The following is an 18,133-nucleotide window of genomic DNA, read 5'->3' on the forward strand; positions in this document are numbered from 1 at the left end:
CACACACACACACACACACACACACACACACACACACACACACACACCCCGCCCCCCTGGTATCAAGATGAAATGAATAAATAAAACTAATGCAAGTATATATTCATTTTAAATGAAAGCCAGAATATGTTATAAGGAATAATCTCTTAGTGATTATTTAATTGTACAATATTGCATTGCCCCACCCATAATTACAGTACTGTTTATCACAATATTTCAACTATAATTACGGTGACCAGATGTCCCATTTTTATAGGGACAGTCCCGTTTTTTGGGACTTTTTCTTATATAGGCGCCTATTACCCCCCACCCCCTGTCCCGTTTTTTCATAGTTGCTATCTGGTCACCCTAACTATAATTAATTTTCAGAAGGTAGAAACTAGTTCTCAGTTTATCCTGTTTAAGGGCATTACCTCTCTGAGGTACTGGGTATCCTCAAGTGCCACTGAAGAAAGGCCCTCATTCAGCAAGGTACTTAAGCATATGCCTAACTTAAAGCATATAAATAGTTCCACTGAAATCAATACTCATGTGCGTAAAGTTAGGCACGTACTTCAATATTTTGCTAAATCAGGGTCTTTGGCCCAGCTTCTCACAGGTAGGTAGGCTCCTAATTTCCAGTGAAATCAGTAGAAGTTAGGAACCTAAATACCTTTGTGGATCTGGGCTTTAGTGCCTAATCCAAAGCCCATTACAGTCAATGGGAGTATTTCCTTTAATTTCAATGGGATTTGGATCAAACTTTAATTAAGATGAAGGGACTGATCATCTTGCAGGTGGTATGCAGTAGCCTGTATGGCCATGCTCAAAAATGAGATTAAATCACAAGAAAAGCCAGGCCATAATTCTGCTTGCAGTTATTCCTGTGCAACCATGGGCAGAGTCAACCAAAGGTACTACCATGAAAACCATTAGTTAATGCTATTCTAATATCAGAATTACACATTGTGATTACAGGTTATATCCAAGCCTGCAGAGGACTCATGATTGCTGCTGTCAGTCTTGGATTCTTTGGCTCCATATTTGCACTGGTTGGGATGAAGTGTACGAAAGTTGGAGGCTCAGATCAGACTAAAGCTAAAGTCGCTTGTTTAGCTGGGATGATTTTCATACTTTCTGGTAAATATGCAATTCTAACTTTAAATATATATTTGAAATCACATAAGACCTCATCCTACTCCCACAGAAATCAGTGGCACAACTCCCAATGGCTTCACTGGCAGTAGGATCAGGCCCATAATTATTATACTGATTCCACTCAATGATTTATTCATCTGGTGCATTTTAGGGTTGTGCTCTATGACTGGTTGCTCCCTGTATGCGAACAGAATTACATCTGAATTCTTTGATCCTACTTTTATTGCACAAAAGTAAGTACTTTTTTATGCCCATGAATTTTTCAAACAAATTATGCCTTAGATTGTTTAAAACACATACCAAAGTATGTTTGTAAAGAAAGTAGATGTTCCCAGCCCCAGACACAGGAGAAATGTTGGGTCTGTAACTTTCTTTCCTCTTATTACTCAAATCAAAAATAGGAAATTGTACATAATAAACTTATTGGTGAACTTAATGAACTAACTAAAACAATTACTTATGTCAAGCCTTCCCATATCACTACTAAAGCAACCATATTTCTCTGCCTAAAGGCATAGTCATGTTCTACAGCAGATGCAGAGGAGTGATTCAATTTAGCTGAGCTGATTCTTATGTTTATATTTGTCACTAATTCAGAAGAAAATTTCAGAAGATTTATCAGAAGACAGAGATACCCACTGGGCAAATAATTCAATATTCATCAACAGATGAAACAGAAATGCTCTCTTATGAACATTTCATAGAAAGTATGATTTTCACAAAGGGATAAAACCTTAGCTTAAATTCTAAATCATCTTGCAAATATTTTCTAAAAGTATTCTTCAGGGAAATTTTTTTTAATCACGAGTGCCTAAAATTTGGCTTATAAATCCTTATTTAGGCCATGATCCTATAATATATATTTAATAGGACTGTTGATTAATCGCAGTTAACTCACGCGATTAACTAAAAAAAATTAATCACGATTAAAAAAATGAATCGGGACTAATTGCAGTTTTAATCACACTGTTAAAAAATAGAATACCAATTGAAATGTATTAAATACTTTGGATGTTTTTCTACATTTTCATATATATTTCATTCTGGGTTGTAATTGAAATCAAAGTGTATAGTATTTTTTATTACAAATATTTGCACTGCAAAAATGATAAACAAAAGAAATAGTATTTTTCAATTCACTGCATACAAGTACAGTAGTGCAATCTCTTTGTCGTGAACTTTAAACTTACAAGTGTATTTTTTTTTTGTTACATAACTACATTCAAAAACAAAACAATGTAAAATTTCAGAGCCTACAAGTCCAGTCAGTCCTACTTCTTGTTCAGCCAATCGCTAAGACAAACAAGTTTGTTTACATTTACAGCAGTTAATGCTGCCCTCTTCTTATTTATAATGTCACCAGAAAGTGAGAACAGGTGTTCAAATGGCACTTTTGTAGCTGGCATTGCAAGGTATTTACGTGTCAGATATGCTAAATATTTGTATGCCCCATCATGCTTCGGCCACCATTCCAGAGGACATGCTTCCATGCTGGTAATGCTCGTTCAAAAATAATGTGTTAATTACATTTGTGACTGAACTTCTTGGGGGAGAATTGTATGTCTCCTGTTCTGTTTTACCCGCATTGTGCCATATATTTCATGTTATAGCAGTCTCAGATGATTACCCAGGACATGTTGTTTGTTTTAAGAACACTTTCACTGCAGATCTGACAAAACACAAAGAAGGTATCAATGTGAGATTTCTAAAGATAGCTACAGCACTCGATCCAAGGTTGAAGAATCTGAAGTGCCTTCCAAAATCTGAGAGGGACGAGGTGTGGAGCATGCTTTCAGAAGTCTTAAAAGAGCAACACTCCGATGCGGAAATTACAGAACCCAAACCACCAAAAAAGAAAATCAACCTTCTGCTGGTGGCATCTGACTCAGATAATGAAAATGAACATGCATCGATCCACACTGCTTTGGATTGTTATCAAGCAGAATCTGTCATCAGCATGTCCCATGGAATGGTGGTTGAAGCATGAAGGGACATATGAATCTTTAACGCATCTGGCACATAAATATCTTGTGAAGCCGGCTACAACAGTGCCATGAGCATGCCTGTTCTTACTTTCACGTGTTATTGTAAATAAGAAGCAGGCAGCATTATTTCCTGAAAATATAAACAAACTTGTCTGAGCGATTGGCTGAACAAGAAGTAGGACTGAATGGACTTGCAGACTCTAAAATTTTACATTGTTTTATTTTTGAATGCAGTTGTTTTTGTACATAATTCTATGTTTGTAAGTTTAACTTTCATGATAAAGAGATTGCACTACAGTACTTTTATTAGGTGAATTGAAAAATACTATTTCTGGTTTTTTTACAGTGCAAATACTTGTAATAAAAATAAATATAAAGTGAGCACTGTACAGTTTGTATTCTGTGTTGTAATTGAAATCAATATATTTGAAAATGTAGAAAACATCCAAAAATATTTAAATAAATGGTATTCTATTATTGTTTAACAGTGCAATTGCACAATTAATCACTATTCATTTTTTTAATCATGCGATTAATTGTGATTAATTTTTTTAAACGCTTGACAGTCCTAATATTTAATTTTAAAACTGTGGGACTATTTGTGGTCTTAAAGTTACACAAGTGTGTTTTTGTAGGACTGGGACATAAGGCACCTAAATATAAGTGACCTGATTATCAGAAGTGATCTAAAAATTCCCATTTAAGACAGTCGGCACTGCATGTGCTCAGCACCTATGAAAATCAGGCAATTTATATTTAGATATCTAAGTATGGATTAAGCGGCCAAATTTTAGACACTCAGATTTGAAAAAGTTGACCTTTAATTATGTCTTATAGATTTTTCATAATTTTTATTTTCCTTTGTAATTTAACTTTATACTTAAAAACAAGAATTTCAAAAACCCGCTGCAGTGTTTCCAGTTTAGTTCCATGAGCAGTCACTGATTTTTCAAGCAACTCAACAGAAAACTTCCTAGTTCACAGCCTAAATTCCATTTCACAAAAAGAATGCTGAACATTCTCTGTCTTCTTGGTAAATATCTCTTCCTTATTTTAACTAACTTACTTAAGATCTTTAATGAGATCTGTGTCAGTGCTAGAATTTCCACTCATTGTTCTTTTTTTTTCTTGACGAATTAATATTGGTACACCTCTACCCCGCTATAACGCGACCTGATATAACACGCGTTCGCGTATAGCGCGGTAGCAGCGGGGCTCCGCCGGCAATTTAAAGAGCCCGGGCTCCCCGCAGCGGCCGGAGCCCGGAGCTCTTTAAATCACCGCTGGAGACCTGCTGCCCCTACCCCGATATAACGGGGTTTCAGCTATAACACGGTAGGGATTTTTGGCTCCCCACAACCACATCATATCAGGGTAGAGGTGTATTTTCTAATTTCTTCCACAAGCTCTGCCCGCCTCACTCATTGAGAGCCTCATCCTAAAATTGCAGAAATCAATGGGAGTCTATGCCACTGGCAGAGCGATGGAGTGCTGGCTGGATAGCCGTGTGGCAATTATCCATCAGGCTCAAACTTACTAAGGAGAAACGTCCTCCTTATTGCCAGAATTCCCATAAAAAGATGGTGCAAAGGCAATCCTGGCCAGTCAACAAGAACTGATTGTGTAGGTGTTTTCTTCTAGAGGCAGGCAGATTTTCTTGTGGGAAGTATACACCGCATATTTGCACCTGCCAGAACCATTGTCACCCTTGTATGCAGCAGGTTGTTTTCATCATTCATAGCTCTCCATGAAGTTTTAAGGGTGATGGCATCCTGTCAAAGTTTTGGATGAGCTATATGAGCCAACACACATAAATTAGATGTCACATAATGACACGGAGACTGTATTCAGCTCCAAATCAATGAGATGCGGGTGCCAACTTCTGCCCCCAAACTGCTGCACAATATTTCATTGGAGCAAATATCAGCTTGTCATATGCAGCTGACAAGTACACCAGAACAGCACCAACCTTCTTACTCTTCTCAAAGGCATCATCAATGTCTTGTGTTAGGCAAATTACTTGATCTTGGGCCAACCTGAACAAAGGGCAGTTGTGGTTTGATAACTTTGCTGATGCACATCAGACCCAATCTATCCATAAACTTGTATGTAACACAAAGGAGAGAGCTGGGTTGACAGCCCTTAGGATCTTCCAGCAGTTTTTCTGGTTTCACAATGGCTACAATCTTTGCCTGCACCAGATTTTTGGGACTCAGTTGTCCTGGAAACATCAATTTGAGGAAATGAAGCAGACAGCTTTTCTCTTTTGGGCCTAGGTGAATGTTATCCAGGCCTGGCTCCTGTTCTCATAAGCTTCATGGTCAGGTACAGCTCTTTGTCTGAAAAGGGAGCTATCAGGTTTGAACATGCACTAGGAGCCTATCACCTCTCTGTGACCCCAATTTTGACCATACAACTGAATGACTTATTCAAGTTCTATGTACAGCCACTAGCTGGGATGTAACAGAATTTTCAGTGACTAGAAACTCCTTTTTGCCAAGGCTGGAATCTCCAGATAGACTGCCAGGCTTTCTGACTAGGATGAGTAAAGACCATCTTTGTGACTGTCTCTCTTTATTAAGCACACCTGATTTGATCCAGCAATTGAATGAGTTCCTCTCTCTTATTAATGGCCTCCTGTTCAAACCAGCAGATGTGAATTCCTGTTTCCTCTTACGACCATCCAGAAAATCCTGTTGGCAATAGCCTCTAAGGACTGATATTCTAATTTATGGAAAGTTTGGTAGGACTCATTTATGTTGTCTGCACATGCCTGTCAAGATAACTAACGGTCATCTCTAGTTCTACTTGAAAGACCTACCACCAAGCTTTCCAAAAATTACACTGGGCCTTCTGTAGACTGTTCGTTGTTGGTATCCACTAGCCCATGTGATCAAAGACAGCTGAGGCTAAAACTTTGAAAAAGCTTGAAGCACATTTTGCTTCATGACCACTGGCAGCAGTTGCCTGGAAGATGAAAAGGCTGTCTTAAGTGAAGAGTCAGCACACAAATCATCACATGCAAAGGGGAAGGCAGAGGGATACCGGAATAAAGCCAGTAGGGATAGGTCAAGCAATGAACTTGTTTTGGAGTATGAGTGGTGTGTCAGTTGACTGCCCTCTCTCCCTCTGCAACAGGTTTTGGTATTCTTTCCTTAAAAATTCTTTCCTGTGTATATACTTGCATACCTGGACCTCAGTAATTATTATTCTGCTGTTACAGGATGGCTGTGTGCCTTCCTCCTCTTCATTCCAGTGCCTAAAGTCTATCCCATTAACATCTGTCGTATCATGCTTATCTGTCTCCTAATGGACAGCTTTCAACCTATCAAGTTTTTATTTTTTGGTATTTATTGCTGTCCTAGTATTTTTCTACCTTTAAAGTGGTTTTGTTTTTTATTCACCTTCTTAGCATGATGCACACCATAAACCATTTAAAATATATTTATCTGAATTTACTTGGCATACAAGCTTTTTCCATTTCTCTTTAAGCGTGTATTGGTTACCGGGCTAGAAAGGTTTAGTGATGTTGGACCACACTTTGAGGCTGTAAGAACCTGCAGGGGTGGAACCTAGGACCATAAAGACTCTGGGCTGCTGACATCTCTGCAGCACTAGTGGAGGCTTAGGCTTGGCTTCCACAGGAGGACCCTGTGAGGTTGGGCTCAGCAGGATGTACTGCCCAGCACGACCTGAGTGGTGGCCCTGCAGAGCCCACAGATTAGCCTGTGCCAATACTTAAACCAGGAAGCCATGAAGGGGAGCTGTGTGAGCAATAGCACAGATTGCCTGTCTGTCTCTGCTCCAGACCCTGTTTGTGATTAGAACCTAGACTCTGGCTTGTCCTTGACTTCGCTCTTTGATTGCTTTCTGTAACCTAGTGCCTGACCCCAGGCTCCTGGTAAACTGACCCTGCCTGCCTCCTGATGCCTGCTCTGACCATTAGGTCTGACTGCCTATGTCCTGATTGTGTCAGATGCCTTGCTGATGTAAGCCGGGCCTGAATGAGTTTTCTCCTGACATCTAGCGATGAACTGGGGGAAAAGACTTCAGGAGCAGACCATGTTTACATAGACACACCTACTCTGCCTAGGTGCTCGATAGAGCTGCTTTGTCAAAATGATCACTTTTGGCTGGTGTTGGGTTTCAAGTATTGGGGGTGGGTGGGTAATGAAATTTGTTATCCTTATGGTATGAGTAAAGGGCAGCAGAACTGTATTTGGCCTGTCCTGATTGAGGGGGGTCACCCTAAACTGAACCTCACTTGCTTCCCAGTGAAGGGGAGAAATGGCAGGGCCAGTTCCTATCTGATACTGTGGGCTCTGCCTAAGGAGTCCTAGACAACATTTGACCCTCTCCTCTACACTGTTTAAAGACACAGTTTATTAGACTCAGTTGAGAGTCCTTGTTTTGTTCACTGATCACTAGAGCTGCAGTCACTGATAACCAGGTGCTGAGCCTTACATCTGGTGTGGGACAGTGTTGCAGTGAAAGAGATTGTACAACCTACACCAATAGTGAGGTTCCCCAGTGGCAGTGAGGTTTCTGCCAGCTGAAATCACTGAGAGCTTGGTGAAGTGGCAGAACCTCAGAAAGTGATGCTGCAGCAGAGAGACACCAGTAGCAAAGGGTGGCCGACACAGCAGCAGCCAGTGGCAGCAGAGTGAATCCTGGTGGTGGCAGCATGAACAGCGGCAGCAGTGGCAGAGTGAACGGCAGGAACTGTGAGCCAGTTGTGGCGGTGCAGTAGCTGAGGTGTTGCTTGACACACCCCATCCCGGGGTGGGAGATGAATGGGCCTCTGAACTCTGGGTCCTCACTGACCAAGGACAGCAACTGTGAACTGTGAATGTAGTAGAGAGAGAGAGAGAGAGAGAGAGAGAGAGAGGAGGGAGTGGTGTGTTAAAGGAAAACTTGTTGGACAGACTTTCATGCCACAAGGTGAGAAACTGAGGCAAAGGACACTGCCCAATGTACTCTGGGGTGGATGTTTGCTCTTGGTCATATGCTTGGGAATTCTGGTTGTGGTGTTTTCCCAAATTAATGCTAGTTTAATTTTCCCTTTTTATTAAAAGGTGTTTTTGGTTTGGCTTTTTTTGCTATACACAGACTCAGTGTTTGTGAGAGGGGAAGTATTGCCTGTTAGAGGTGCCCGGGGTAGTGTTTAATTTTCCCAGATTATTGGGTGGGGGCTTGAGCTGGTTCTTTTTTCTATTGTTAAGAGGAACCCCTAGATATTGAACCCGTCCTTTGTTGCTGCTGACGCCACCTGGTTACACTGCTGACTGGTGGAAAATTGGCATTGGATCTCAGTTTAGATAGCATTTTCTATATTTCACTTCCATTCCTTTTTGATATTAGGGCTATTGCACACAAACAGGAAAAAACGGTTACTCACCTTCCCGTAACTGCTGTTCTTCCAGATGTGTTGTTCGTGTCCATTCCAATCAGGTGTGCGCGTGCCGAGTGCACGGCAGCTGGAAAACTTTCCCCTAGCAGTATCTGTCAGATCAGCCTGGGTGCCCCCTGGAGTTGTGTCTTCATGGCGCTCAATAAAGAGCCCTCCTGCTGACCCGCCACCCCCTCAGTTCCTTCTTGCCGGCTACTCTGACAGAGGGGTAGGTGGGTGGGTATTGGAATGGACATGAGCAACACATCTCGAAGAACAGTTACGAGAAGGTGAGTAACCGTTTTTTCTTCTTCGAGTGCTTGTTCATGTCAATTCCAATCAGGTGCTTCCCAAACCTAAATTCTGGAGGCGGGGTAGAGTTCAAATATCCACTGATTGGAGCACCGCTCTACCAAAGACTGCATTGTCTCTGGCCTGCTCGGTGATTGGGTAATGCGATGTGAAAGTATGTATGGAGGACCACATTGCCACTCTGCATATTTCCTGTGTCGGAACCTGCGCCAGGAACGCTGCTGACAATGCCTACGCCCTGATGGAGTTCAATGTGAGCAGAGGGGCAGGCACTTCTGCCAGGTTGTAGCACTCTCCAGGATGCGATCCACGACGAAATCCTTTCAGAAGAGGCTGGAAGCCCCTTCGTCCTGTCTGCTATGGCCACAAACAGTTGAATTGACTTCTGGAATGGCTTCATTCTTTCAGTGTAAAAGGCTAATGCCCTGTGAATGTCCAATGAGTGAAGTCTCTGTTCCTTGCCACTTGAGTGCAGCTTGGAATAGAAAATTGGGAGGAAGATGTCCTGGTTGATGTGAAATTGGGAGACAACCTTAGGGAGGAAATCTGGATGTGCCCTGAGCTGAACCTTGTCTCATAGACTCATAGACTTTAAGGTCAGAAGGGACCATTATGATCATCTAGTCTGACCTCCCGCATGATGCAGGCCACAAAAGCTGACCCACCCACTCCTGGAATAATTCTCTCCCTTGACTCAGCTGTTGAAGTCCCCAAATCATGATTTAAAGACTTCAAGTCACAGAGAATCCTCCAGCAAGCGACCCCTGCCCCATGCTGCTTATAGAACTCGGTGTAAGGAGGCTCCGATGTTAAGGCCCTGAGTTCAGACACCCTTCTGACTGAAGTTGTTGCTACTAGAAATGCCACCTTGTATGAGAGGTACAGCTGGGAGCATGTCACCAGCGGTTTGAAAGGTGGCCCGTTAGCCTGGAAAGGACCAGGTTGAGATTCCATGCCAGGACCAGCTGTCAGACGTGCAATATAGCCTGTCGAGCACCTGACCATAGGGTTGGCAAAGACCGACTGGGCCTCTGCATCTGGATGGAAGGCAGAAATGGTGGCCAAGTGAATCCTTATTGACGACATGGACAACCCCTGCTGCTAACGACGGTGGAGAAGGTAGTCCAGTATAAGGGGTATGGACAAAAGCATCGTAGATGGATGGTGTTGCGCCAACCAGATTGAAAATCTCTTCCATTTGACCAATAGATACAAGCGGCCATGTGTCCCAGACACTTCAGGCAATTCCTTGCAGTTGTGGTAGGGAACTGCCTGAGAGTTCAAATAATGTTGCCCAGGGCCTGGAACCACGATTCCGGGAGGCATGCCCTGGCCTGCGACGAGTCTAGTACTGACAATAGAAACTCTATCTGCTGAACTGGGGATAGAGTTGATTTCTGCATGTTCAGGAGGAGGCCCAGTTCATTGAAGGTCGCTGCTATGAACCCGACTTGCACCTCCACTTGCTCTCTGGAGCGGCCCTTGATCAGCCAGTCATCGAGGTACGGAAACACCCGTACCTGTCGCCTGCTTAGGAAAGGGGCCACGACCGCCATGCATTTGGTAAAAACTTGAGGTGCCGCTGAGAGGCTGAATGGGAGGACTGTGAACTGGTAATGAATGTGGTTTACCACAAACATGAGGTAACTCCTTGGGACGGAGTGATTGCAAAAATAAGCGTCTTTTAGGTCGAGGGTGGCATACCAGTCCCCTGGATCCAAGGAAGGGATGATGGAGGCCAAGGAGACTACGCGAAACTTCAGTTTCTTCATGAACTTGTTGAGATCTTGCAGGTCTAGGATAGGCCTCAGCCTGCCCTTGGCTTTCGGTATTAGGAAATATCGGGAATAGAAACCCTTGCCCCTTAGCTCCTGAGGAACCTCTTCCACTGCCCCCAGTGATAGGAGCGAGTGCACCTCCTGTATGCGGAGTTGCTCGTGAGAAGAGTCCCTGAAGAGAGACAGGGAAGGGGGATGGGAGGGATGAGAATTGGAGGAAGTATTCCTTTTTTACCGTGCTGAGCACCCAACGGTCCGATGTAATATGGGCCCATGCAGGGTAGAAAGGGGATAGTCGGCACAAGAAGGTAAGGTGGGGAGGATCCAGTGTTCGTACTGGTGCACCATCCTCGAGCACGCCTTCAAAAGACCTGTTTTTGGCCTGAGGATGGCTTCGACTGGCCAGAGCCCTGGCCTGAAGAAGGGTTAGGTCTCTTTCTGGAGTTTCTGTTCCTCTGCCAGGAGCCAAAACCAAGGCGGAGGTTGCGGCCTAGCGGTCCTTGAGATGACTCTCTCCCAGACACTTCAAACACAAAGTGTGTGGGTCACTCTTGAGCATAGACTTGCCACAGTCCTCACAGCCTTTAAAACCCGGGGACCCCGGCATGCCCTGGTTCCGGGAGAGAACGGGGGAGAGGTGGTACCCCGAACTAAACCTATAGACAACAAATTAATACTAACTGCTAACTATATGCAGAACAGGAAAAAGTTCACTGCTAAAAGTGGGGAAGCTTGCCGAAGCAAGAGAATGAATGTTCCAGCTAACCGTCACTGGCAGTAAGACAGAACTAAGGGGGTGGTGGGTCGGCAGGGCTTTTTATTGAGCGCCATGACAGCATGACCCCATGAAGTGCCCAGGCCAACCCGACAAATACTGCTAGGGGAAAAGTTTTCTGGCTGCCGTGCATGCAGCACACACACACCTGATTGGAATTGACATGAGCAAGCACTCAAAGAAAAACTCTGTTGCTTAGGAATTCACCAACTCCTGCTACATATTCCTCCCCTGAAGTTGTAAGGTTCTGTTGGTGACAACACAGTTGGTGCTGTGGGGAGGACTGTGATACCATTAACTAAAAATAATGACACCAGGTGAGGAATAAGCAACATCATTTGAACTGGAAGAGCCTCACTCTATTCTTCTGCACTTCAACAGAATAACAGTGTAGCAGGGTTCATAACAACCCCATACAGATGCAGGGACTGTGTTGACCCATCTTGATAGTAGGAAACAGAAACCTGCATTAAGGTGCCGGGTACCTTCTGCTGACTTATTGTGGCAGATACAGCTTGTTACTTCCAGCAGCATAGAGAGGTGGGAACAAATCTCTGGTCAGAGAGAATTAGCGGCAGAGACACGAAGGTCCTGCAGGAAACCCTAGGAACAGCCTTGCTTAGGGAGAAACCTCATGCTGAGTGTTATGTTCTGATCATGTGATTATTTGCATTACCAATGAAGTCAAACTCCAAGCAGGAGTCAGGTCTAGTGGGCGGAGCAGGCATCCAGGTTGAGGAATGAAGCTAAGGGTCAGCACCATAATCAACTGCTAGTTACCAGAGCCAGGGGTCAAGCCAGAGACCGAACCGGGAATCGAAGCTGAGGATCAGAGCAGAGGTCAGATGTCAAATACCAAAGCCAAGGGTCAAGCCAGAGTCAGAGCCAGGACTGGTAACTGAGGCAGGAGGACAGGCAAGGATCAAGCACAGAGCAGAAGCACGTTGGAAACAGGGGCAAAGGCAGGAGCAGAACAGGAATCAGGAATAGGGTTGGATGTAGGAATCACGGTCCAATACAGCCACAATCAGAAGCCACCTTGTTGCAGCCTCAGACAAACTTCCTGTTCCTCCTTCTGGTTTAAATAGTGTAGTTGGACCAATCAGTGGAGCTGGGCAATCCTCCAATCAGAGCTCCTGTGGGTGGTGCCTTATCGGGGCTATCATCCTGGTAGCTTCTTAGCCCAGATGCTTTCAGTAGCCACTGGGTAGAGGCCAGGATGGGACAGCTGTCAAAACTTAGGACATCACCCATAAAACGTTTAGCATCTATCAGCTCTTTTAATGGTGATGAGACAGACCAAAGATATTAAACCCCCAAAGTGGTGGTGTCAGATTTATTAAAGCACACATTTCCAATTCTAGACCTGATATGTTGTTGGATTGTGGGGGTCTGTAGTCAGCATCTTAATTGTACAAAACAACTAAAGCAATATGTGTCTGAATTTTAAAGTACTGATTTAGTTTTGAACCCCATTTTAGATTAGAAATATTTAAACAAGATATCAATAAATATATTTAACTATCTTGAAACAAAATAAACTTGATGTCTTGAATATGTTTTCTCTTTTTACTGGATAGTTAATGATATGGATATTACAGAAAGTGTGTTTGGCATTCCTTTTTAATATGAGTGCTATAAGATGAGGAGTATAATTGCACTGGTGCATATTACATTGGTTTCAAGTGTCTTTTCCATCATACAGAATATTTTATCAAGTAAATGAGTTCTTACTATAGGTGTCAATTCTGGGTTGCACTGTTGCCGTTGAAATTTGGATATAATGTGACATTTCTACAATCAGCTTTATACTTAACGGGAGGAAGGAGAGAAGCAATAATTCAAGGATGATGAAAGGGAGATATCGAAGGTCTAACCATTCCTTCATCCTCAGTCTTACCTGCTGATGGCCTGCTCTTGCCTCCCAGCTCTTCAAGGGAAGGTTGGCTCCTCCTCCACCATTTTTGCAGGGGGAAAGACAAGGAAGGACCACCATGCCCTAGGTGGTATTTCAGGGTCTGGATAACTTGTCTTTCCCAGTTCTCAATCTTCAGCACTGAAACTCAGAAATGTTTCTCTGGGTCCTGCTATGGCCCCTTTAACTTTAAAGCATGCAGAGGCTCAGATGGCCTTGCATGCACAGTGCTATTTACACATTTCCATTCCAACACAAGGGAGACTTAAGAAAAACATCTTTACAAACAAGGGAAGGGATTACCAAACGCAGCAATAAAACCCACAAATATGAAACCAGCAAAGCATTAGACAATAACTTAATGAGGAACAATTACATGTGGTACAAAAAACAAACAAAAAGGTGGGTGAATTTAGATATGCCATCTGGCCACTTTCCATTTTGAACTACTACTGCTGTAGTTTTCTTTCGTAACAACTTACACGTTTCAATAAATCTGGTAAGAACATTAGTGCTGACAGTCTTCTGTGTTATGTATCTGTGCTGTACCTTACATAATCTGAGTTTTGATTAGCATTCTTAGGTGCTAGTGTAACACCAACAGACCCTGGTCATGAGCAGGTGGAATTGAACCTGGCTCCTCTGGAGCTAAATGCATAAGCCTCTACTGCATGAGTGAAAAGCCACATGGCCCTTAGCTAAAGCTATAGCAGACTCATTAATCTCTAAGTGGTCTCAATGCCACTAGAGGGGACAGAACACCACACCCAGGAGGTATGTGGGTTACACTATCATAATAATAACACATTTATGAAAACATTCAGGAGCTTCACAGAACAGTTTAAGGGTATTTTCAGCAGTATGTTTCACTTCATATTAAAGTAGGCATTGTTGACATAGAAATAGTGTTCAGAATTAAAGCAAAAATGTGCTGTCTCTAAATCTTTCCTCTGCTTCACATCAAACAGGGGTTTCTATTGAACTGCCCTATTCATCAATGCAGATTGACTAGAAGCTTCTCACACAGACTTCTTGAACATACAATCCGGATACCACAGCACTATTGGCGGGGGTGGGGAGGGAGGCTCCCTATTCCCTGTGCTGAGCTCTGAGGTTGGGATGAAGGTTTTAGGGCTCCCCATGGATGATTTAGAAGCTATAACGTTCACCCTGAGCCTGGTGGGGAAGCAGAAGTATCAGCTGGGAAGGGATGAGGAGACATCTGAGCCTGTAGCCTTTCTGAGCCAGATCATCTTAATGAAGAGGCCAGCCTTGGACTGAGAAATAGGGAAGGGGAGGACGAGCAATAGATTAGAGTTGCTACCCCCAGTTCTGAGACTTCAGAGGTATAAATATAGTTATTCAGAACTACTAGAAGAGGGGAAAGAATCTCCTCCCAGATTCTCCTGTCTTCTTTTAGCTGTTGCTTTAAAACCCTCGGGCAACACTTCCTTGATCCAGGTTCCCTGCCTCTGGAGGGTCTGGGTCCTTTTCCTGGTGACCTTCTTCTTCCCTGAATTTTACAATCTCCCTGAATTCCTCCAGATCCTGCTCCAGGATAGCTGGGTACATGAGGGTCTGTGAGACCACCAACCCCTACTATCCGGACGTGCCCCATTATCTCAAATTCTACGCCCCTCACGGGATACAGGCGCACATCACCCTGGACGAGGGGTAAATCATATCCACAACATCTCCCTTGCCTACCAGCTGTCTCCGACCATGGTCCAGCTGCACCCTGATTCAATTAGCATTGTCATGGACACTCTATTGACCCACACCAGGATGGTCTATTTGGCAGTTCCTTTCTTCCTGACCTCACTGAAAGCCACATCCCGCTATAGGAGGCAGGACAGCAGCCTTCCTCACAGCAGGGGACAAATCCACATTAGTAGGGGAGGGATAGAAACTACACTAGATATATGGGCCAAAGCTAGGGAAGCACAGAGCATCCGAAATCAGAGAGAAGCCTGGGCTTAGGGCTTACATTGGCGACTATGGTGTGGAGCAGAACTCGTCACTCAGACTCATGTAGTCTAAAGCAGTGTTTCTCAACCTTTTTGATACCAGGGACTGGCTTGCTGCTTTCCTAAACTGTGTCAGAAAGGTCTCAGGGACTGGCACCAGTCCATGGACTGGTCATTGAGCAATGCTGGTCTAGAGAGACCTACCTGGGCGAGGCGCTCTCAGGCTGGCTGTGCAGGCTGAAAAGTGTTGCAGAGAGACACGTCTGAGCCTTAGGATCAGCATTCATTCACTGAGTAAAAGGAAAATACATGAGAAGAGAAACGGTATTTGTGGTTAGTTTGTTGTTCATTTTGCAATTATATCTGTGTTATGTGTTGAAAGTTATTTAGCAAAATATGTTAATTTGTTTAGCTTGTTTGTATGTCTCACACACACTGTTAAATTCAGAATATATCCCGAGCAAACAATTTATTAACATATTTATGACTTTCCTGCAGGTATGAATTAGGAGCAGCTTTATTCATTGGATGGGCTGGAGCATCACTTTGCATAATTGGTGGCAGTATATTCTGCTTCTCAATAGCTGGAAACAGTAAATCCCCAAGGTACAGAACCTAAGTGGTTGCACTTATTTTATTGAAATAAATCAATATATTAGCAAATTTGTGATTATTAAACATATAGAAAGGTAAGCTATACAGCTGGAGTTTGATTATGCCTCCAAAACAATTCTACAACCAGCTTTTGAAAAGAATTGTGTGAAAAAAAGAAAATAATAGAATTTAAAGTTAATGTTTTTCTTTTTAAGAAGTCATAACCAGCATTCAGGAAAACCATTGTTTCAGATTGCATGTACTTATAAAGTTGCTACCATGTGTCACAAACTGATAGAAAAGCAATCAGTTGCATAGTATAGCCAACATACCATATGGGTATTCTGAACAGATACATGTTGCCCCTTCATAACGGAAGTAATCCTAAATTGCTTGACTGTTAGACAATGTACACCAGGGGTTGGCAACCTTCGGCACGCAGCCCATCAGGGTAATCCGCTGGCAGGCTGCAAGACATTTTCCGGACGTTGACTGTCTGCAGGCATGGGCCCCCGGCAGCTCCCACTGGCCACAGTTCGCTGTTCCTGAACAATGGGAGCTGCGGGAAGCGGTCCATCGTGCCTGCGGAAAGTCAATGTCAGGAAAATGGCTCGCAGCCCGCAATCAGATTACCCTGATGGGCTGCATGCCGAAGGTTGCCGACCCCTGATGTACACATTAATAGGGAGGTAGACTGAAGAAGAGGAAGATGATGGAGGGGAACTATGAAAGGTAGTAGATTAGATGGAAACAGAAGAGATTTAAGTTAGGGAGCAGGAGTCTCTGCTGCCCTAAACAGAATGTTTTAATGCATAGCCACTGAGGTGTTGGTCTTGTTTGATCTTGCTCTACTGGTGAGAGGTGGCAAAGTGAAATTGATAATAGGTCTGTTTTTTGCTGGGAGAAAGCACACATTTTTTCCTAGTTTGAATATTTTTTTACACACAAACATATAACTGTTACCTGTTCATAGAATGAGCTGTAAATGGATATTTTTTTGTCTTTCAGAATGGGGTACACATACAATGGAGCCACATCTGTGATGTCTTCTAGGACAAAGGTCCACAATAGTGCAGCAGATTTTAAATCACCAAAAGGCCCTCCAAAGCACTTTGACAAGAATGCTTATGTTTAATTGTACTGTTCTAAGATACAAAGCCAGTTTTCAAATCAGTTTGTACAGTTCATTCACAGAGTGATTTCCAGATGAGTACCAGCATAATCACCACCAGGACAATGAATTTTTAAAATATTAACTTGCAGCATTTTACATATTGATGTAAATTTTCTTATACAATATTTTAAGATTTATGTTGGTGTTATATATAAATTATGTATCTGTAAATCACTTGCTGTTTTTGCTTTCTACAAAAAATAAATAGGATATTTACAGATAACAGTATGTCACCTACTTTATTTGTATGATATCAAATGCACAGTATCTAATGCAGTACATCACAGCAGCAGTATAGGAGCAGGTTCCAAAATAGGTTTAGTATTTGGAGCCAGAAGTCAAGTTTTGTGCAGCTCCCTATGTGAAATTTTTCACCAGTGAGAAACAGTCACTTAGAGCCTGATTTTTAGAAGTGCTAAGCACCTTGCAAGTCCAGTTGAAGTCAACAGGGGCTGAGGTGATCAGCAGCTCTGAAAATCAGGTCCTTATTTCTCCCTTAGGGTGCCAGTGAACAGAGGAACAGGTGTGGAGGGAGGCAAGAGCCAATCATTCACATCCCACAGAAGTAAGAGAGGGAAACAGGTAGAGCAAGAGTTTAGGGGCTGGGGGAACCAGGGCTGACTAGGGAGCCTAGAGAAGAGAGCTGTGTCCAGGATATTGGAGGGAGTCGAGGCAGACTGTGGGAGAGGGGTGTGTTGAGTTTAAGGCAACTTGAAAGGAAATTTTGGGGGGCAGAGTGACAGCACCTGAGATCTTGGGGATTTGGGTGGAGGGCTGGGGCAAGCGCCTCCATTCTGCTTTTCACCACTTCAACTTGTATCCTCTGAGCCTGCCGCCATCCCTCCTCCAGCCTACCACTACCCCACCTGCCCCTCCCTCTGCTTATCTCTGGTCCCCTTTTGTTCCTTACTGCAGCTGCTAGCAAGCCATTTGTTCTGCCAGTTGCTTACCAGGGCCGGCTCTGGCTTTTTCGCCGCCCCAGGCGAAAAAGCCTCCGCCCCCCCCCCGCGGGGGCAGGGCGCCGAGGGGGAGGGCGGCCGGAGCCCTGGGAGGAGGGCGGCGAGCCCCGGTGGGGGCTCGGCTCTCCCCCCCCCCGGCGGCCCGAGC

General features: G+C 43.7%; 1 protein-coding gene across 1 annotated transcript in view; it reads left to right on the forward strand.

Annotated features, from left to right (window-relative positions):
* The window catches only part of CLDN10 (claudin 10), a 98,648-nt gene extending 81,594 nt beyond the window's left edge, over window positions 1-17,054 (forward strand). The window contains exons 2-5 of the mRNA XM_024195736.2: window positions 958-1,119; window positions 1,289-1,370; window positions 15,757-15,864; window positions 16,861-17,054. Coding sequence (XP_024051504.1) covers window positions 958-1,119; window positions 1,289-1,370; window positions 15,757-15,864; window positions 16,861-16,987 — 479 coding nt within the window. The 3' untranslated portion in view covers window positions 16,988-17,054. The remainder of the gene's footprint in view (window positions 1-957; window positions 1,120-1,288; window positions 1,371-15,756; window positions 15,865-16,860) is intronic.
* Window positions 17,055-18,133: the final 1,079 nt, after the last annotated feature.

The sequence above is a fragment of the Terrapene carolina genome, unplaced genomic scaffold, assembly GCF_002925995.2.
Source record: "Terrapene carolina triunguis isolate 2854851 unplaced genomic scaffold, T_m_triunguis-2.0 Scaffold21, whole genome shotgun sequence".
Taxonomy (NCBI): Eukaryota; Metazoa; Chordata; order Testudines; family Emydidae; genus Terrapene; species Terrapene triunguis.